The sequence below is a fragment of the Haliotis rufescens genome, unplaced genomic scaffold, assembly GCF_023055435.1.
Source record: "Haliotis rufescens isolate VD_foot unplaced genomic scaffold, xgHalRufe1.0.p SCAF_1, whole genome shotgun sequence".
Classification (NCBI taxonomy): Eukaryota; Metazoa; Mollusca; class Gastropoda; order Lepetellida; family Haliotidae; genus Haliotis; species Haliotis rufescens.
In genome coordinates, this window is record NW_025963779.1 from 4,908,271 (window position 1) to 4,930,785 (window position 22,515).

Genomic DNA, 22,515 nt, shown 5'->3' on the forward strand with positions numbered 1-22,515 from the left:
GCGCATACATTTTAAAAAAACAACAGAGCTGTGTAGAGAGGTGTGTGCATAATACACACTATAAAGAGTTTTGATGTTTCTTTTCCCCGATGCAAAGACATTACAATGAACACATAACACCTGACATACCATGTCAATACATCTGTACCGAAATAGGTCATTTAATCTTGTATGTACACTGTCTGGTTAAAAAAGTGTTCATTGTATATCTTGACTTATGTTTGTAATCTGTTTTATTAATTTTATTCAAAATTCCATTCAATATTGCTTACAATAATTTCGGCAAAATCGTGTGTGAAGTGATTGGTACATCGCACAACTCACCGTTATACACAGCAACGACAGTCAGATTACCGCTATTGATGCCTTGAAATGAACATTAGTTGCCAGAGAATGGATACATATATCATAAATGCACGGTAACCTGAATCACAGTATGTAAAACAATGTCTGGCAGAACAGGAAATACAATTTAAATGGTACATCAAAATGTCTAGTGACTTCTTATCTCAAATGTATACTGACCAAGCTTGTTAATACATGTTTGTTTATCTGAATTCGCTGAAGGAGATTTTTTTCTGAGCATAATATTCTAAAAGTCTTTTGAGAAGGGGGTTGCAAGTTGCTTCAGCATAATGCATCACTACTTCCTTCATCCTCACTGGTTACTTATACATGTTGCTGACAGACGACATACCCTACTGGGTCATGGAGGGTGTGCGAGGTTTGAATCCAAGATGGAGACATGCTGAAGATGGACCCATGTTATCAGTGTCGAAACATCTGCATCATTACCTTGTTAGGACAACACTGATGCGTTCTTCCACCTGCTGGAGCTTCATTATGGATGCTAATATATGTTTGATATGGGAATTAAGGACAAATTATCAGCCTCAACAAATCAGACTTCATGAAAGTGTAAAGTTATACACATGTATGTCCTCAACTGACAATATACCCACGGGGCAATGAATTTTCGCTCCTGAGAAATTACCAAATTAATTTTTTTATTGGTTGGACATGTGTATATGGATTACAGAGATGACATTAAGATTCACCTCCTTGCTAAGAGGCAATAACCCTGCATTTGCTCCTAGTAAAAGCTAACTTTATTTTGTGTATAGATAGGGATCTTGTGTACTGATATGTGTGTGTACTAAAATATATATAAGCATGATGAGTTCTTACAAAAATTCACTTTAAAAGAAATTTGTTTTTTGTCCTCCAGATGCAAGGCATGAAGCTGGGACAACTGTGTGCAACTACAGCTGTGAGAGCAGAAACCATCCCCAGACGACCATGCTGACGGGTCTCCAACACTGACCTCCTCCCACCTTGTGTCTTCACTGGTTGACCTTGTGTTCTAATCTTCTACAATGAGCAGTGAGTCAATGGAGACGGTTGTCTGGCCCGACCACAACATGAATGAAACAGGAATAGCGTTGTTCCACAATTACACCATTGGGAACAGCAGTGATACCACCACGGCAATGCAACCTCCTCCCAATTTCTGTAATCTTAAGCCAACTTTGGAGCAATGGGAAGTTGACCTCAGCTTCTATCTGAATGGAGTCATCACCTTGTTCACCATTGTCCTTGGACTTGTGGGCAACACGCTGACAGTCATTGTCCTTACCAACAAGACCATGAGAACATCAACCAATTGCTTCCTCATGGCTCTGGCCATCTGGGACTCCATCGTCCTCTTGGTGACATTCTTCCTCATCAGCTTAGGTGAATTCACTGATGAATACAAGTACACAGTCTTCCCCTACATCGTGGCATTCATATACCCTTTGGGTCTGGTTGCACAGATGATAACAATTTGGCTGACCGTTTCCTTCACTGTGGAGCGATATATTGCTGTTTGTCACCCTCTAAAAGCAGCTGGCATGTGCACCATCAATCGTGCCAGAATGGTGATAGTTGGTGTGTGTTTTGTATCTCTTCTGTACAACATACCCCGGTGGCTTGAATATCAAGTGCTTGCCTTCACCCATCCACCAACGAATGACTCCTGTATGATAATCATGCCAACAGAGTTCAACAAAGACCCAATGTACAATAAGATCTACTTCGGCTGGTCCTACTTTTTGGTGATGTGTGTTATTCCCCTTGTGTCACTGGCTGTGCTCAACACATTTCTCATACTGGCTGTGAGACGTTCCAAAGCACAACGGAAAGATATGAATGTTCGTCAATCACGGGAGAACAATGTGACAATCATGTTGATATCGGTTGTCCTTCTGTTCATGCTATTCCAAGTGCCAGCTCTTATATACAATATGGCTTATGCTATCGACATAAACGCTGTACACTCTTCATTTGGATGGAAAATTCTATCAACTATTCGGAATTTCCTGGTGAATCTTAACAGTGCTGTGAATTTCATTCTGTACTGTGCTTTGGGGCAAAAGTTTCGACGGACATTTGTACGAATATTTTGCCCAAAGATGCGAAAGAACTTGGATAATTTTAATTCGTTTTCAAACACATTCAAGATGGATAAGATGAAGAAGGCAAATGGGGCAAATAAATATGTCAAGATGGCCAACAAGAATAACCACACTACATCAACGACAGGGGATTCTGGGGTCGTCACCAAGTCTGCTGCAATTTCCAGGTACTCACCTCCTGTTTCTAATGACTCCAATTTCACTGATAATAGTGTTGCACCTGGTAGTGTAAAAAATGACAAGGTTGAAAAACCTACTAATGGTAACCTTGATAACAATGTTGAAAGTAGCAGCAGTGATGCTCTTGACAGCAATGTTCTTGACAGCAATGTTCAAACAGGTCACAATGCTGATGGGGGAAGAGTTTGCAATGAAAATGATGCAGAAGAAAAGCAAACTCTATCTAATGTTGGCACAGGTGATAATGTTAGCAATGGCAAAAAAGTTGAAAAGGATACCAATGATAATGTTGAGAACCCCCAACCAGAGGTTTCCAAAGATGATAAAGAACCAATTGATGAAACAAATAAGGCCCCAAATGATAAGCCAGAAACTAATGGTAAACACCCCTCATCTGATAACCATTTACCAAAGGAAGAATTCATTCCAAACGAAAACTTTATTGAAAATGAAAACTACATAGATATTGCTAAATCTGACTTAGATGCCCCACTCCTTCTGTTGTTGGAGAGTTGTAGGGAGAGTGACATTCTTTAGAGGCACGCCTACCTGGTGTAGACATCTCTCTTCAATGGCTAGGTGCTACAAGGCTCAGTTTTAAGAACGCCATTCTTTGACAGCATCACTACTTTGTGGCTGAAGTCTCTCTGCTTTAGCTAGATGCAACCTGGCATGAAACTGGACATGGCTGCAGCAGATATAGAAATGGTGACATATGGTAATTCCAGGCCATGTGAAGTCACTCTTTTCTGTCTGTGTGCCACATGAGTGGATTGGACTTGTCCAGGTCATCCTCTGCCAGGTCCTGTTTGTCCCAATCTCATGACTGGTGTTAGGGCTCTCAAGAGACCCAAGATGAACAAAAGTGGTCCTAGCAGATTCAGAACTACCAATGGAAGCTGACTGACTGCAACAGAAAACTGTCACATGTCTTCAATACACAAGGAATTGCCAACAGAAAACATTGAGAACGTAACCCAAAACTAAGAAACAGCATAATAATTCTGAGAGCACGTTGTCGGAATCATGTAAACGGCAGCACTAAAACACCCTGCCTGCAGCCTTCCACACTATGCATGTACAGAACAAGAAAGAAGTTGATCGCCATGTCACGAGGATCAGCAAACAGCGAGTAAATTTACATCCTCCATCCTAATATAGAATACCGGTATGTTTTAGGTGTATTATTATATTAGCACTGTATGATGTAAATTTACTCGCTGTTTGTTGATCCTCGTGACATGATGGTTAACTTTCTTCTTGTTATGGGCACGTATAGGTTTGTTTTCATGATACCGTTCCGGCAGCATGCTCTCAGATTTATGATGCTGTTTCTTAGTTTTGGGTTACGTTCTCAATGTTTTCTGTCTGCGATTACTTGTGCATTGTAGACATATGACAGTTTTCTGTTGCAGTCTGTCAGTTTTCATTGGACGGCCTGAGATTCTAAGCAGCTAAGAACGTCATTGCTGTGGACAATGCTGGAAAGCAGCAAGGACGCAGAATGCGATCAGAGCAAGAGATAGGTGTTTGGCTCATTTTGTACATGTCTCAAATGCAATGTTCAGGTAGGCAAGAATATATTGCACAGGGGTAAGCGCTGTCCATGCCAAACTGGATGTTTGTAGGTAGCAACTATCATTTCCTTCATGAGAGTAAAACTTGTGATTTCACCAGAGCATGGTTTAGGCTTGTTTTTAGCCATTTTACCTAAACATCTTGAACTAAAAGAGACCTGTCAACTGACTGATCTGTTTCATATTTAGATGACCTACGTATAAAGATTCAGAGTAACAAAAACTGTCCACATCAGTGACAAAAATTATGTTCGATGCAATTTTGTTCAGGTTAACACATGATTTGCCTTTGTATGTGTTTGCGACAGGTGTCATCTGTGGGGCAGGATATGTTCTCCTATTCGCAAACACCTAGTATCATCACTTTTTGATAGGGATTCAAAAACGAAGGCTTATAATGTAGTCAGCCTATAGCTGGCATAATGCTGAATGAGGCTTTAAACAAACAAACAAACAAACATAACATAATATAATATAATAGTCAGAATCGTAAATGGACATTCCTTTTAGAATTCGATTTAGTTCAAATTATCAAGTAAAAGGGCTAAGAACTTGCCTAAAGCATGCTCCACGTGCTCAGGTGAAATCCCAATTTTTACTGTCCAGTGAGAAAATGGTAGTTGCTAATTACCAACTTCCGGTTTGACATGGACAGCGCTTACTCCCAGTGTATTCGGAAGAAATGAATTGAAATGGCAGTGAAGTGTGTAATGAACTTAAGCAGAATGTGTACTTACTGGTGAAAGGCCATCACTTACTTAGGAAGACCATAGGAAGAGGTGGGTGCTTCAGTTTACTGCTCTACTACTGGGCATGTCTGTGTGGACAAGGTACCAGAATGAATGCAGGATGGACTGTTGAACTGTATACGTAAGAACAATGTGATTATGTTGCATTGGCCCATTAATGGGCTTTAACTAACATAGATCTACACATATTTACAAAATAACCTGTTATTTATTGGTAATTTTCATTATAACTAAATCCTTAATTAATGCTGCTAACAGATTCAATTTGTCACCACACTATTGTCATTCTATATCACCTTGATTCCTGCATCACAAGAGTCATGCTTCATTACTAAAACCTGCCCATCAGAAGTTCAAATTATTAGGACTAAATCCATCAAACTAGTACTTAAAGCTTCAAGGTAACAAAACTCGGCAAATGTATGCAACACTTTTTTTGTGAAAGTCATGCTAACCTTACACCACTTCATTTATACATGTCACATGTCTAACAGTCCACGGAAGACATCCACTCTGAAAAATGGTGTTAAAAGGACATGGTGACATTATCACGATGTTCCCCGACTGTCAAAGATAAATAACTCAAGAATGTTAAGGCAGCCATTTTGTAGGTCACAAGTATTATTGTCCAACTACTTTCATACTTTACAGAAATCATATTCCTGAATATAAACCCACATATCATGTACTGAAGTATCACTTGTTATTGTCCCTGGTTTATTGAGCAACATCATGCATGGGGGAGTATCTATGGTCCACTACTGCTGCTTTATTATTGGAAGGTTTACGGCAGCTGCAGAGCTGAGATGACGATGTGGGTCTGCTGTAAGTTTGTACAGTGGCTCACTCCACCATGTATGTAAGTGCAATGAATGTTGCACTACCTGTAACAGGCGTTACGGTGACGGTTGTACGGTGAAAGGAGGCCTTGCGTAAAACATATCAAAGAATGTACAGAGTCATCACGGTGAGATGATGTAGTGAAAGGATGAGCCAGGGAGATGCACTGCTTGAATTCATATGTTATAGCACAGGCTGAATTCCATTTCAAAGCACACAGCATTCAAGTTATGGCACACCCTCTCAGAGTGTTAAATGTGAAAGCTTTGTCACAACGATTTAAATTTATTTTTTAAAAAAGAAAGATATTTTTAGGTAGAAGACAAGTTCTGAACTTCAAAAGGCATTATTGTAAGCAGATGGTTGAGAGATACTATGTTCAACATGAAGTCATTTAAAGTATGGTTGCATTCAAATAATGAATTATTTAGTACATGTATTTTATGAAAAATTCAATATTTCAAAACGTCTTCTGAAAATGGCAGACATTTTGTAAAATGCAAGAAAATACAAACTGTGGTCACGTGGTGAACATGTCGACAGCAATTTACTGATGAAATATTACCTGGGATTAGTTTTCATCTACGCGACTGACCGAACAAAATCCATATTGAGGGAAAGGATTATGGCAAAACACAACTTGTTCAACATGGACTGTTTTGTTTTATACAACCTTCTCAGATTGAGCTTACTTAATGAAAGTTTGTCAAATCTATAGACACTGAGGCCTGGCCATGCTCAAGCAATTGTTCATTAAAATCATTCCCATTGAGTACTTGATAGTTTTCTTTGTCTATTGAAATGATTTGACTTCCTTGAATCCAGTCTATTGGGTATTATTAAACCAACAAGAAAACATTCTTTAAATAATTATGCTCAAACTGCTGTTTCAGGTAACTTCCAATTTTCTACTGTTCATGTGCTGCCTGAAATATGTCAGATGTCGACTTAGCTCACAACAGTGACACAAGTTGTGTTAAGCGAGATGTAGTAATGTTGTTCATTAATCACTGCAGTACAGTTTATGCATAGGTGAAGCCTGCATTCTGTCAGTAAACAAAAAAGAGCAAAGATAGTTACGCACATGTATGTATGTGTTGTTATACGATTGTTTTTGGACATTTTTCATGCATATTTTTCCCGCAATTCAAAACTAATTGGATTATGATGACATATTTTGCGTGATTTACCCAATACAATCAGGAACTCTGAGACAGGGTTAGGCTTTGATCAATGGTCTTCGTTAGGTCTGCCTTTTCTTTGGACTTCAATCATGGACTCATTTGGGGGGGGCCCTGCAGTGTATAGTTTTGTTAAAAAAAAGGTCAAACAACATATGTTCCTATATTGTTTTATTCAAACATATTTCCATCTTTCACAAATATTAAGGTTTTCTTATCTCAAACAATGACCATTTATAGTAATCCAATTATATTTAATCATTATTCAGAATACATATTGTTGAACTTTACAAAGATTTAAAGGAAGTTAACCTACAATAATATTACAAACATAGTTTATTCTGAATGCAACTATAACATTGTGAAATATTGGGCAGTTGTCATTATTTAAAGAACAACTTTGTTAATGACTTCTATAAATAGATTATCCTTGTTTTTGTATGCTGTCAATCGGAGCCTTGTACAGTTTCAGAAAAAAAGTGCAATAGAAATTTTCAGACAGGCTCATCAATAAAACAATGGCCTGGTTTTTCCTAGTACAAAGAAATATAAAAATATAAACAGTAAAGTCTGATCTATGAATAAAATATGCTACTTGGGCTATACATAGACAAGTGACCACATAAATGAGAAGATTCACATGTTAAATGGCGGTAAAGATGTGGAGTCACTTCACACAGACAAATACTGAATGTGCAATATATTTTTGAAGGCTGCTGCATTACAAAGAGATGCTTGAATGTTGTGTGTGCCATGAGTGGACAAGGAACCTGTTCTGTCTGGCTGATGGAGAGATGTAGACTTGTGTTCTGGTGTGAGATAATGAGTGGACAAGGAAACAGTTCTGTCTGGCTGATGGAGAGATGTGGACTTGTGTTCTGGTGTGAGATAATGAGTGGACAAGGATAATATAAACAGTTCTGTCTGGCTGATGGAGAGATGTGGACTTGTGTTCTGGTGTGAGATAATGAGTGGACAAGGATAATATAAACAGTTCTGTCTGGCTGATGGAGAGATGTGGACTTGTGTTCTGGTGTGAGATAATGAGTGGACAAGGATAATATAAACAGTTCTGTCTGGCTGGTGGAGAGATGTGGACTTGTGTTCTGGTGTGAGATAATGAGTGGACAAGGAAACAGTCCTGTCTGGCTGATGGAGAGATGTAGACTTGTGTTCTGGTGTGAGATAATGAGTGGACAAGGAAACAGTCCTGTCTGGCTGATGGAGAGATGTGGACTTGTGTTCTGGTGTGAGATAATGAGTGGACAAGGATAATATAAACAGTTCTGTCTGGCTGATGGAGAGATGTGGACTTGTGTTCTGGTGTGAGATAATGAGTGGACAAGGAAACAGTCCTGTCTGGCTGATGGAGAGATGTGGACTTGTGTTCTGGTGTGAGATAATGAGTGGACAAGGAAACAGTCCTGTCTGGCTGATGGAGAGATGTGGACTTGTGTTCTGGTGTGAGATAATGAGTGGACAAGGAAACAGTCCTGTCTGGCTGATGGAGAGATGTAGACTTGTGTTCTGGTGTGAGATAATGAGTGGACAAGGAAACAGTCCTGTCTGGCTGATGGAGAGATGTAGACTTGTGTTCTGGTGTGAGATAATGAGTGGACAAGGAAACAGTCCTGTCTGGCTGATGGAGAGATGTAGACTTGTGTTCTGGTGTGAGATAATGAGTGGACAAGGATAATATAAACAGTTCTGTCTGGCTGGTGGAGAGATGTGGACTTGTGTTCTGGTGTGAGATAATGAGGGACAAGGATAATATAAACAGTTCTGTCTGGCTGGTGGAGAGATGTGGACTTGTGTTCTGGTGTGAGATAATGAGGGACAAGGATAATATAAACAGTTCTGTCTGGCTGGTGGAGAGATGTGGACTTGTGTTCTGGTGTGAGATAATGAGTGGACAAGGATAATATAAACAGTTCTGTCTGGCTGATGGAGAGATGTGGACTTGTGTTCTGGTGTGAGATAATGAGTGGACAAGGAACCTGTTCTGTCTGGCTGGTGGAGAGATGTGGACTTGTGTTCTGGTGTGAGATAATGAGTGGACAAGGAACCTGTTCTGTCTGGCTGATGGAGAGATGTGGACTTGTGTTCTGGTGTGAGATAATGAGTGGACAAGGAACCTGTTCTGTCTGGCTGATGGAGAGATGTGGACTTGTGTTCTGGTGTGAGATAATGAGTGGACAAGGAAACAGTTCTGTCTGGCTGATGGAGAGATGTGGACTTGTGTTCTGGTGTGAGATAATGAATGGAGAGAGTGGTCAATATTTTAAGACAAAGACAGTTGTGATGGAGATAAGGTGCCTGTGGATTATCGTGCTTTCAAGATAGATTTATATTTGGTATTAATAATTGTATCATACATATCCTCTAACACATGTACAATGCCCTTCGTGATGCTAGCTACTTTTGTTACATACTTTGATATTACCTAGATGTTTGTGCTGTGAGTTGTACTCTTCCTGTACTTAGCAATAATCCAGAAATGACTACTGTAGCCCTCGGTCCTCAATGGAATCTATGTGTACATCCATAAGAGATTACATTGTGGTAATTGCAGGAATATTTTACAAATAATTAGCATCAGAAATTGCAAAAACAGCCACAACCAAAGAACGAGCAGTTTGGGAAAAAGTCTCTGAATTTGAAAAATATAATTATTTTTTTTATATTTAAAAAATAAGTTGAAATTCATGACAAAAACTGTGTAAAACACTTAGAAAAATGTATATGCCATGATTTGCTTTTCTTAAGAATAAATACACCTCGCAAATATTTCAAATTTAAACTGTAATCAGACAATAAACAGGTTTCAAAAGTACATTCATTTATTCACAGAAAGTAATAAGAATAACATTTCTGAATATTTTATAAAGCTATGTTAATTATTTCCACAAAGAAGTGCCATTGGAAAAAAATCATAAAAATACAAGCTTGTAGGACATACATACAGTTGGGAATTTCCTGACAAGCAACATGACACTTTAATGCCACAAGTAACCAACAGAATATCTCAGACATAGCTACACATAGGCCAGAGAGAACATTGTCAGCGCCTGTGAATGTGATTCCATGAATAAACATTCCTCAGACATGTCAATGCAGCACTCCACAGATTGTTAATAATTCACATCGAAGTGAATCCACTGTGATTCAAGATTTGTAGTCACTGTCCTATAGCCATCTGTACATAAATTGTTGATAATGTTTCTAAATATTTCTGTTATGTACGAATATTAAAAAACATGTTTTTTCCTCCAATTGTGTTTGTAAGAAAGTTTGGATTGCTATATCTGAAACACACTGTTATATAAATGACTAAATTACATTGATAATGGTTAGCATATGTGTTGATAGACTCTTTAATTGAATAACAGAAACATGAAACCATTGCTGCAACATATTTGTTGTTAACAATCAAATCCACAAGAAATTTACAACAATTGATATACTACTCAAAACAAGTTAAAGAACACCCACGATTGAAAGCCTGTGAGTTGCAATACCTTCTAGCCATGACAGACTAACTATAGCCATTTGAAGAAATCGGGGGTTCTTTAACTCCTGTTGAGTTATACTTACAGTATCTGATCCCTTGTTTAATGATACAGCCAAGTAAAAGGCATGCCAGCCTGATTCCAATGACAATTAAAGACACAGCTTCAAGCAACTCTCTGTTAGGGCTGGCTGTCAATACAGATCACAGAGATTGATAATCATTAACTAAATAGCGATCAATTATTTATAAATAACAGAGTGGTAATTTTGAGCAAATAAATTCCGAAAGAAATCAACATATTTCACTCCACTGGTGAGTGGCGGCACATTTATGCAGGGATTACTTTGTGGACATTTTGAGATACAACAAAAACAGTTACTTTCCTTCTTCAGCAATTGACATTATTGACAATAACAGGTTTTGGTAAATCTAAACTTTACTTCATCACAATAGTTTATGTAAGATATTATCAAGGACACATTTTTCATATTGATATTCATTAATATTTCTTCCAATTGACGATTATTCCGATTATCGTTATTTTTTGCCAGCCCTACTCTCGATACTGAACATGTTTTGAATCTGCACACAAGTCAGCAATATTTGCAGTTACAAAGATAACAAGATGAACTAGATACAGTGTCAAAAAAGTGAAATGTACTTTGCAATAATTTTTCACACCAAAGGGTATAAATATGTCGCCAGTGTCTTACTTATCGTCGGAGGATCTGTTGGACAGAATCAGTGACCTTGATGAATGGTTGTCATCATGAGTAAATGGAGTGAATGCCTGCACAATCTCAGATCTTGTATTTTCATCTAATACATGCATCGAGTTATGGCGACACTCCATAAAAGGTCACATCAGATGAGGGCTGTTCAAACTTTGACCATCCTATCTAAATGAAGGATGTGTGCATATCTTGAGCCAATCAGACGCCAGCTTTCCAAAATGATTTGGTTTCCTTTCTTTATCACCTTGATTCAGAACGTTCAATCTTAGCAAAGAAGACTGATATAGTATAAACTCAGTTATACCCTCTTGAATGACAGGAGGCATAAAATACCCTCAACAGTTTTATGTTTATGCATTCAGAACTCCCCAAGCATATTCGTTTTCCAGAAAAAGAAAACAGTAATACTTGTCTGGATGCTTTGCTCACTTGCTTAAAGAATTCAGAAGCCTCAACACTGATTGGCTGGTTAGAAAGTTCCCCTGTCATGATCTTCATGCAGAGAGGTAGCATGTGGAGAATATAAGATCCGACTGTCAGGACACTGATGCTTTAAATAAGTAGCTTGTCTGGTCAGGACTCAATTACTGATAGATCGATGATACAGCTTGAGTATTGATGACTGCACCTTTTGACTGCACTAACTATTTGATACTTGAAAGTACATTCTCCTGCCTTTGTGGCTGAAATATTGATGAATGCATCATTTAATTGAACACACTCACTATTTGATACTTAAAAGTACATTCTCCTGCTTATGTGGCTGAAATATTGATGACTGCATCATCTAATTGAACACACTCACTATGATACTTAAAAGTACTATCTCCTGCCTTTGTGGCTGAAATATTGATGACTGCATCATCTAATTGAACACATACACTATTTGATACTTAAAAGTACATTCTCCGGCATTTGTGGCTGAAATATTGATGACTGCACCATCTAATTGAACACATTCACTATGATACTTAAAAGTACATTCTCCTGCCCTCGTGGCTGAAATATTGATGACTGCATCATTTAATTGAAAACACTCACTATTTGATACTTAAAAGTACATTCTCCTGCCTTCGTGGCTGAAATATTGATGACTGCATCATCTAATTGAACACACTCACTATTTGATACTTAAGAGTACATTCTCCTGCTTTTGTGGCTGAAATATTGATGACTGCATCATTTAATTGAACACACTCACTGTTTGACTCACTGTTTGATACTTAAAAGTACATTCTCCTGCCTTCGTGGCTGAAATATTGATGACTGCATCATCTAATTAAACACACTCACTATGATACTTAAAAGTACATTCTCCTGCTTTTGTGGCTGAAATATTGATGAATGCATCATCTAATTGAACACATACACTATTTGATACTTAAAAGAACATTCTCCTGCTTTTGTGGCTGAAATATTGATGACAGCATCATTTAATTGAACACATTCACTATTTGATACTTGAAAGTACATTCTCCTGCCCTCGCGGCTGAAATATGGATGACTGCATCATTTAATTGAACACACTCACTATTTGATACTTAAAAGTACATTCTCCTGCCTTCGTGGCTGAAATATTGATGACTGCATCATTTAATTGAACACACTCACTATTTGATACTTTAAAGTACATTCTCCTGCCTTTGTGGCTGAAATATTGATGACTGCATCATCTAATTGAACACATTCACTATGATACTTAAAAGTACATTCTCCTGCCTTCGTGGCTGAAATATTGATGACTGCATCATTTAATTGAACACACTCACTATTTGATACTTAAAAGTACATTCTCCTGCCTTCGTGGCTGAAATATTGATGACTGCATCCTAAAACATTATTCAGCCACTCACACAACATTCACATCAACATTAGCATGTAACAGACTGTATGATAACAGGTCCAGTGGAGCGCTGGGTCCCATTTACTAACATAATGAATAGTATATGATTTGTGTCCAAACTGATATGTTTTATCATGCTGTGAACAGATATATATATATCTATATATACACATTTTGTTTTAATTGTAATAATACAACAGCGTCATTTTTATCACACATGCAGTGTTATGAAACATTCTAACACACATTGTCAGGTTACCTAGTTTATTTCATCATTTCCTTTACAAAACTAGGTTTCCCTCTATTCAGAAAACAGTAATACTTCCAGGCTTAATAGAGGAATGTTTATTGGTCACATGATTCAGATAATTTCAATCATGATTCTAACAAGTTTTAATATCCTCATTTTAATTAAATCTACCCATTTATTTCAATGTGCTATTATGAAGTGTGCCACCACTGTCATGTTTAAAGTGCAATACACATTACTTGCCTGCTGGGTAACAACAGAATATAGACTCCCCAAATGTTTTGTTTTGTTTAGTTTTGCTTCAGTCATAAAATTCCTCTTTTTGTTTAAATGAAGTTCATGCACCAACATTTATTTTCTTTCCCTCGTGTTAAGTGTTCCACAGTCATTGATACATGACAATCAAATTTCATGGTTTCAGTCAATGGTTAATGTATCAAAATATCCAATCAGAAAACCCTTTACAACTGAAGCCATGAAACCTGGTTCAGTGGCATACTTGATCTTGAAGTGACTGGGCCTTAACACATCATGCCAATGGACATGATACATTCTACACTTGCTGTTACCAACACTTCAATCTGAACATCGATCTTCACAGTAAGATGGTTCGGGATAACAAGGCGCATGATACCGTTATTGATACATTCTAAAAAGAAAAAATTCAAATCAAATAACAAACTATAGCGTTGTTACAGGGTGTAAAGCAACTTCTTTGAAGTATTCCAAACAGAGAATACAGCTTGACAAATGTACCAATCACTTCAAGGAGGAGAAAGTTTCTAGCACTTCAGATAATCATAGAGATGCTTTTAGAAAGTGTCCCCCATATGTTGTACATTTATTTGCATTTCTATGCATGTTACCATGGTGTATGTATCCTATAAACAAACAGCTATAAAGTTCAGGCAAAAACCTCTTCAGGTGTTTCAACTTCCAATCAATCAGTTTACTGCAAAAGTTCCAATTTTTTAACCTATTCCTTCCAATTCCAATCAAACAAATGCATTTCCCTTCTTAACTTGTCAACATTTAGACATCTATATGAGCATTTATAGAACACAATAATGTGTATCGTTTCCTTTAGTTAAAAAACTCTTTTTATCAATTTCATTTTCTTATTTACTTGTATGAAGTTCAGAAAGAGATATGTCTTTGTGAATAGAATCTGAACTTGTTAGTTGTGTTTGTTTCCTTATATACAATATACATTTGTTGTGATGTTGCAATTTGTCAAACATGGCTATACATACAAGTGCTCAATTCTGGCATTTATGCTAGTGTTAAAGGTTTTACATTATTATTTTGTCTTTTGATGATAATCATCCTTTTTACAAACCAATGGCTCATAAGCATAAGGTGCAACAATGAAATGACTTGTTTACACCCTTCATATAGTTTTGTTGTGTTTCACTTGTATACATGTAAGTATTCTGTTGAACTTTGCTTTGTTTTCGCATATGTGATTATTGAACATTGTGACTTGCTTTGTTAAATTGTAGAAAGGTATAAAGTTTTTAAATAATCCAACCCTATTCCTTCAAATGTCCAAAGGTCTACCATGTGATGCCTTGTTTAAATTATCAGTATTTAATAATCACTGGTGAAAATGACACACAAAATCTTCCAAATCCGATATCAATTAAATGTAAAAATGAGTTGTCATGACTTTCAAGATATGTATACAGATATACATGCATTTTCTGAAACAGTTCATGATTCATGTTTAATTTCAACATATTTTGTCTTCAATCCAAATCTTGATAAAATGTCATGAAAGCCCATGCATTATTAATCCGCTACCAAATTATGTTGGAGCATATTTCTATGAACAATAATGCAATTTATTTTGGTAAGCACAAACAATCTCTAAATTAATAAAGCTAACCTGTATAATTCTAACCTTTGGTTATTGTGAGAAAAAACATCTTATTTGTTTAATGTACCAGTAAGTAAAAATCATGTTAACAATAATATGAAACATGTTTATGCAGACATTTTTAGTTCATATTTGATCATTTCAATATACAAATTAAAAAATATACCACAAAAAATGGAAATAATGTTACTAATGTATCATAAGAATTGTAAGAACACACTGTTATGCTGTTTACCAAGGTACCAGAAATATAAATGTTTGTAAAATGTTTAACATTAATGCAATATGTCCTATGTTGTCAATTTCTCTGAAATAACATGTACATTTGAATGTCATTAAACAGAAATTGCTCCCATGTTACAGTATTCAAGAGAAATAAAATGGGTTGGAAATATCATTGGAGTAATGTTATCTGTTCGGAACCGACATGGAGGCATCACAACCATCTATCAAGTTTCATCTTTACTAACTCCTAATAATTATGATGGAAATAACATTACCTCTTCATCAATTGCACGTTTGTACAAGATGAATTCTTACTTTAAATTCCTTTACTGCATGCTTAGATTTTAATTAAGTGGAATGGGTTTTAAATTCTTTAAAATTTTTACATAATTCATATAATCCAATATATTAAAGGTAACACTATATTTTTTTATTTCTTTACACAGACTATTGCATTGTGCTGCATGTTGCTATAGTCTATTATTTTCATGCTTTTTGTGTCATGTTTTTTATTTAGATGCAGATTCAGTTGTTATTGAGTCAAATGAGTCATGTCATATGAACACCAATTCTTTTCTTGGAGATATATCACACATTTGATGTCCTTCTGTTTAATTTGCTGTCATTCATCACGAAGTATCGACCGCCTCCGTGGTCTAATGGTAGAGCGTCCGCCCGGAGAGCGGAAGGTCTGGGGTTCGATCCCTGGCCGTGTCATACCAAAAGACGTTAAAAGATGGTACTTGTTGTTACCCTGTCTGGCGCTCGGCATTAAGGGGCTAAAACAAGGACTGGTCGGCTCGGAGTCAGTATACTGTGTCTGAGTGGGGTATTCATGTTAATCTGCAGCATTGTATCTCAGTGAGCTAGCACTATAAATCGGCATCAGTCCGGACTAGTACAAGCAGCCACACAAACACATACACGTACATGCACGTCGCTATATAAGTGCAATAATCTTGGACGCGATGTTAAACCCAATTTCACCACACCTCACCTCATGAAGTATCATGCGTCAACATGCTATATCAGGACAATAAAATCCTGCAACCACAGAATATGTAGATTTCAACATGTCATGCACCATGCACCCATCACCAATATGACATTCAGAAGAAGGAAGTAGGTTGAATATGCAAGCATGTGACCATTGCATCAAATTAAAATATTTCCCTAACAACTGACATTCGTAGACAACAAGCTGTTCTCCTTACTACTATTTCATATTCATGTCAGACAAGCCACACAAAAATCCAGACAGAAGTTCTTTGTAAATACTTGATACACACTGTGAGGTAGGTTTATTGTTTAAAGTCACACCTACTGCATTTACACATGTGTATTGTAACTGTATCATTGTCCCTGCATGAGCATGTGTCATGTAATATCCTAAACACTCTTGACTTACTTCAAAATTAATCTTCTTGAGGAAACTCCTAGAAATCCTTTATTGTACTGTATTTTACAAAGTGTTCTTCTGGAGGGTCCCTATAATTGTTTGCAAACATATCACAGAACAAATTGTATATCAATCCACAAAAATGTTATTGTACCAATTATTTTCTTTAAATATTGATCCATGTATCCAAGGCTGGATACATCCATCATTTTTTTAAATATTCTTTTTGGTACAGCTACATATTCCTGTGATGAACCTCAAGATCAAAATACTACTCACACCAAATGCATCTAAAACGTAATATCAAGGCAAAGGATTGGTATGTAAATCAACATCAGGCACCCAAACACATCACACTTTGTTATGAACAAAACAAGAATAAAAACAGCACCTCTGTGAGGAAGTATGATCTGACTGCATGGTTTATGACTTCAGACATACGGCTGGCCCCCACAACCTGGCCGCATGTTCAAAAGCCTCACAGTTAGGGGTATACCCTTGTCAGTCATCATCAAGTCTTCTCTGATGTGCCCTGTTCTGGGGGTTGCTTTCCATCTTCATAAAGTGGACCACCTCCTGACACTGTTCCACAACTCACAAACCTCAACTACAGGGTAATAAACCTGCAATCTGACATGCCTGACTTCCACTTAACAGTCAGCTTCACTTTTGTACTGGCACACAAACAGTTTTAGGGGTTTTCCTTACAAATACAAAACTGTATACAGTTAACATGCTGGGAGCCCTGTTCAAGGGTGAAGGCAATATACCCTTTTTTGTATTGTTGGGTCAAGAAGAAGAACAACAAATACAAATGCCACCAAGAAAGGGTGAGGTGAGATGGGGTTTAACGTCGCTTCCAAGATTGTTGCACTGTCCTGCTATAGCTGATTTTCATTCAACAGTACTTCAAGACACCTTCAGTATTAAGTCTATTTTTATAGATTATCATTATTTTATTATTGTGACATAGCGAATATGATTTTAAAAACTTTACAATGAAATATTTTTATCATGACATAAAGGCAAATTTAACCCCACAATCATTCCATGTAGAAATGTCTAAATGCATTTAATTATATTATTTGGTTTTACATAAAACAGATTATATATAATAACTGCTAAAAAGCCATGCATGTGTAATCTAATACTGGTACACACACACAAGCACACAAAGATTTCAAATAAAATTATAACACTCTGCAATGCAGAATTCTATTTAAATAAAGGGAAAAAAGATGATGTTATTTACATGTATTTGTTTGTGTGGGTATTTGAAACTTCAATTTAGAATAATAAAACATACAACAGAAGGTCTTATGAACTTAAGAATGAGCTTTACCTTTTTCAATTATCTCATCATAATTAATTTCTTGATAAATTGCTGTCAAAATTCACAACATTCACAGATGACCTTTAATTTACATTGCATAAGACCATCACATTTTGTGTACCGTATCACACAGCCGCTGTACTGAACTGCATGCATATTGCCTGATTGGCGACTATACAACATAGCTATGGGTACCTGTAAAATGAAACTATACTTCATTTTTAAAAGTATGATATTCAGACATCAAGGGCAGCATTTTAAGTACCGGCTGCAAAACACCAACAAAGCGACCGGGAAAGAACGATCAGCTAATCCTACCACCTCGCTTCAGATGGCTACCAAGTGGTTTACTATACAATATAAGCAGTTGTTTTTATCCCCGATGTATCCTTGAATCACAGACCATATATTTCAGGACATGACAATAGATACATCATTGTTTAGGCAAAAAGATATACTGTCCATACACCAACGTGACCGCTGCCGATAGAGGTGAAATAGCCGCTATACTGGTTAACTTAACCTAATGTTGAAAAAAGCTGAAAATGAAGGAACTTGTATATACCGTATTCAACGTAATAAGCACCCCGCTCTAATAAGCACCCACGGCGATATTCGCTAATAAATTGGTCAGTGAACAATCCTAATTAGCACCCCTTCCGATTGATCAATGTACACAAGACTTATATATTCGCTTAAAATACGCACTCATCTGTTATATGCACACTTAATTATGGGCAATTAAATTCTGGAAAAATATATCTGTCGTACATAAACATTTCAGGCTGTCAGCATAAACCACGAAATTTACCTTTTAATTTTTTTTTCACTAAAATAATATTCTAATAAGACAACCCTATTTCTAAATTTGAGAGCGCCCTGGGCGCTTATTACGTCGAATACAGTATTTGCCTGATATGACTGTTTTTAACCCACAAGCTTTGCTGTGGTTTTGACGGAAAGAGCCAAAATCTGGCATTCCAGCCAGTTCACCCTCACAACTATTGAAACAATAACTATAGCATTACATCCTTAATGTCAAGAACCTTTTAATCACATGTAATACAAATATTGGTTGATGCCTTGTTGACAATCAAAACAATAATCAAAGCAACAGTAGTTGAACGATTGTATTTTGACCTCACTTCTTGATGCACATAACCAATCAAAGCCAATGTGTTCACATATATATATATACAACCATAAGCACATACAGTAATGGCCACATCTATATTCATAGAGTTTAAAGCCTGGAAGTATCTCAAGCTCTTCCCTCAGACCAATCACCGGCCCATGGGGACTCGGAACATATAACAAAATCATTAGAGCTTCCAATCCCAAAGGGTACATTCCATGTAGTTAAGTTGTAAGATAACCCATTGCGACATACATTTCATTACCCGGCTCCTTGCGTGCTTTCTCAATACGTCGACACTGGTTTCATCATATATCAAGGCCAGTTCATAGTGTATTGGGAGTCTATGTACCTGTCAATTATGGTACTAATTTCAAAGCCTTTACTACAGGAAGTTTCCCCCCTGAGACACATCAGCACTGACTTTATTGCCAACGCGGCCATGTGATCTTAAGTTTATGTGATTATTTTCTTCAAGTCAACAACAGTTTGTTTCTATTCTGTTCCTGCTTTACTGGAGGTTTGGATGAGAGTTTATAGCTTGTCATGACAGAGTCTAGTTGTATGGGAGTGCCGTCCGGCTGATGGCCACACTGCTGAAGATGCAGTAGACACACTGACATCAGATCAGTAGAACCTTCTGTAGACACAATTACCAAGGTGTTGAGGTAAAATTGGGTTTATCATTACATTCAAGATTATTGCACTTACATAGCATGCATGTTTATGAATGTGTGGCTGCTTGTACTGCAGATTTAGAGTGCTAGCCCACTGGGATGCCAGGCCGCAGGTTAACATGAATACCCCACTCAGTGAGTGAGTGAGTGAGTGAGTGAGATTGGTTTTACGCCGCTTTTAGCAATATTCCAGCAATATCACGGCGGGGGACACCAGAAATGGGCTTCACGCATTGTACCCATGTCGGGATTCGAACCCGGGTCTTCGGCGTGACGAGCGAACGCCTTAACCACTGGGCTACCCGACCGCCCCATACCCCGCTCAGAAACAGTATACCGACTCCGACCCGACCAGCCCTTGTTTTAGCCCATTCCAGACATACTCAGTGGTGGTCAGGGTACAAGCTCATGTCATGGCAACCACTGACCTTCCTCTCTCCGGGCAGACACTCCCTCCTCCAGACATACTCAGCGGTGGTCAGAGTACAAGCTCATGTCATGGCAACCAGTGACCTTACTCTGTCCGGGCAGACACTCCCTCCTCCAGACATACTCAGTGGTGGTCAGGGTACAAGCTCATGTCATGGCAACCACTGACCTTCCTCTCTCCGGGCAGACACTCCCTCCTCCAGATATACTCAGTGGTGGTCAGGGTACAAGCTCATGTCATGGCAACCAGTGAGTGACGTTTAATGTTGCATTCAGTAATATTCCATCTAAATCACGCCTGTTAATCCAGTCTGGTGCAGGCAAACCAAAGGCTGTCGAATGAAGAACATGAAATGCTTTTGGGATTGCTGACACACAATGAGACAAGTCTGACCACGTCATGTATCCCATCTTGGCCCTGATGACAAGAACCTGAAACTGAGGACCTGTCCTGAACCAGAATACCCAGTGAGTCAGTGAAATGTGATTAATGACACAGGGAGCAATATTCCAGGCTTTTAAATAATTAAGGCTTTGCCAGGCAAACCAGTGGTCAAAAGCATGAACAAGGATCCACCCCTTTGAAAAGAATATGTCATGTCAGTATAAACATCCAATCCATTTTGAGTCATCTCCTACAATGACCTTGAAGAACTGGGAACCTATTCTGACACAAAGTTCACACTGGTACATGTTCAAGCACCAGGCTCCCTGAACAAAACTAAATTTAAAATCTTAGGTAGTGCAAGGCAATGCGTTCTGTAGTTCACCTTTATTCATTGAAATAAAACTGTGGTGAGGATGTGTTTAACCTTCTGAATATGAAAGACTATGATTTTCTTGTTGATATTTTTCAAGTTTTCTAAACATTTTGTAACAATATTTTTTAAACTTTTGGACCTTTAAATTGGGAGGCTTAGAGATTGGTGTTAAAATATTACTGATTAAGCTGATGTTTATGAAATGACCAGAAAGGATGTAATCTTATCGTCTTCAGCTTGAATACAACACTTACCGTATTCACCATATTAATTGACAGTCTCCAAAGAGAACCCCATGACCAACTTCTAGACCAATCTATAAATAATCATTAAAAGCACCCCCTACTAATTTACATGACTGACCAGATTTTCTTGTGAATATTCCATAGTCTTCACAGAAAACAGCAGCACAAATTAGGCATGTAACTTACTGATCACTATTCAGGTTTCATTTCATTGTAAACTAATTTTTGTAAAACAAAATTAACGTTGTATGTCAGGTTTTTATAAGTGTCCCCTTTTGTCAATTTTCTTAGCACCCAGGGTGATTAGTACAATAAATACAGTATGTATGATTCATATTGTTAATAATTGTTAGATAAGTCGAGGTGAGCTAAACATGGAAACACATTATTCACTCGATTATGAAATGTGCTGTCACAGAATTTAGTCTCAACGACTGTCCCAAAACGTCCTTGCTTGACACACAGTATCAAGGCTGTCTCATACTGAATAGTGAAATGTTTGAAATTGTGTTTAATCAAGTTAACATCTGACTCCTTCCAGCGAAAAAATTTGAGATAATTTGACATTTGACACAACACTGTCAACTGTAACAAGGGCAACTGGTTATCAAACCATTTTAAAGTTTTTGTGAAAAGTGTAATGTTTGAAATATTCCTATTAGCAAGAAAGTAGTGAGTGAGTGAGTGAGTTGGGTTTAACGCCGCTTTTAACAGTATTCCAGTTATATCGCGGCGTGTCAGCTTAATGTGGGAGGAAAGCCCGAAGTGATGCAGGTCACAGACGTTTACCACTTCGGTGAAACCCACGAGCACGGGTATGGTGCTGACAAACCTAGAAACATAATCGGGGCGAACCGGGATTCGAACCCACAATCATAGGTTTCTGGCGTGCCCAAGGGACGCAACTCTGCACAGCGAATCGCGGCGCCTTAGGCGACTGGGCCACCCGTGCCCCCAGCAAGAAAGTAAGTTACTTATTGTCCGACCACTCAAATCAGGAACACATGGATCATATTTATCCTGTCTTCAAGGTGTGGCACAACTCTGATAAAAGCAAAAACACAAAGAAATATTTATTTTCACCAAAACCTTTCCAATTGACTAACGTTGA

At 37.6% G+C, this 22,515-nt stretch overlaps 2 protein-coding genes across 6 annotated transcripts in view; one reads left to right on the forward strand and one right to left on the reverse strand.

Moving 5' to 3' along the window:
- The window catches only part of LOC124150101 (focadhesin-like), a 586,265-nt gene that overhangs the window by 463,819 nt on the left and 99,931 nt on the right, over positions 1-22,515 (reverse strand). The window lies entirely within an intron of this gene.
- Positions 1-22,515, forward strand: part of LOC124150102 (FMRFamide receptor-like) — a 94,329-nt gene that overhangs the window by 14,428 nt on the left and 57,386 nt on the right. For 4 of the 5 annotated variants that reach the window (XM_046522017.2, XM_046522019.2, XM_046522020.2 and 1 more), the window contains one exon: positions 1,229-15,597. In XM_046522017.2, the coding sequence (XP_046377973.1) occupies positions 1,377-3,173 (1,797 nt within the window). In that variant the 5' untranslated portion in view covers positions 1,229-1,376 and the 3' untranslated portion in view covers positions 3,174-15,597. Of the gene's footprint in view, positions 1-1,228; positions 15,598-22,515 lie in introns of those variants that run through there. The other variant, XM_046522021.2, reaches the window with a different exon arrangement.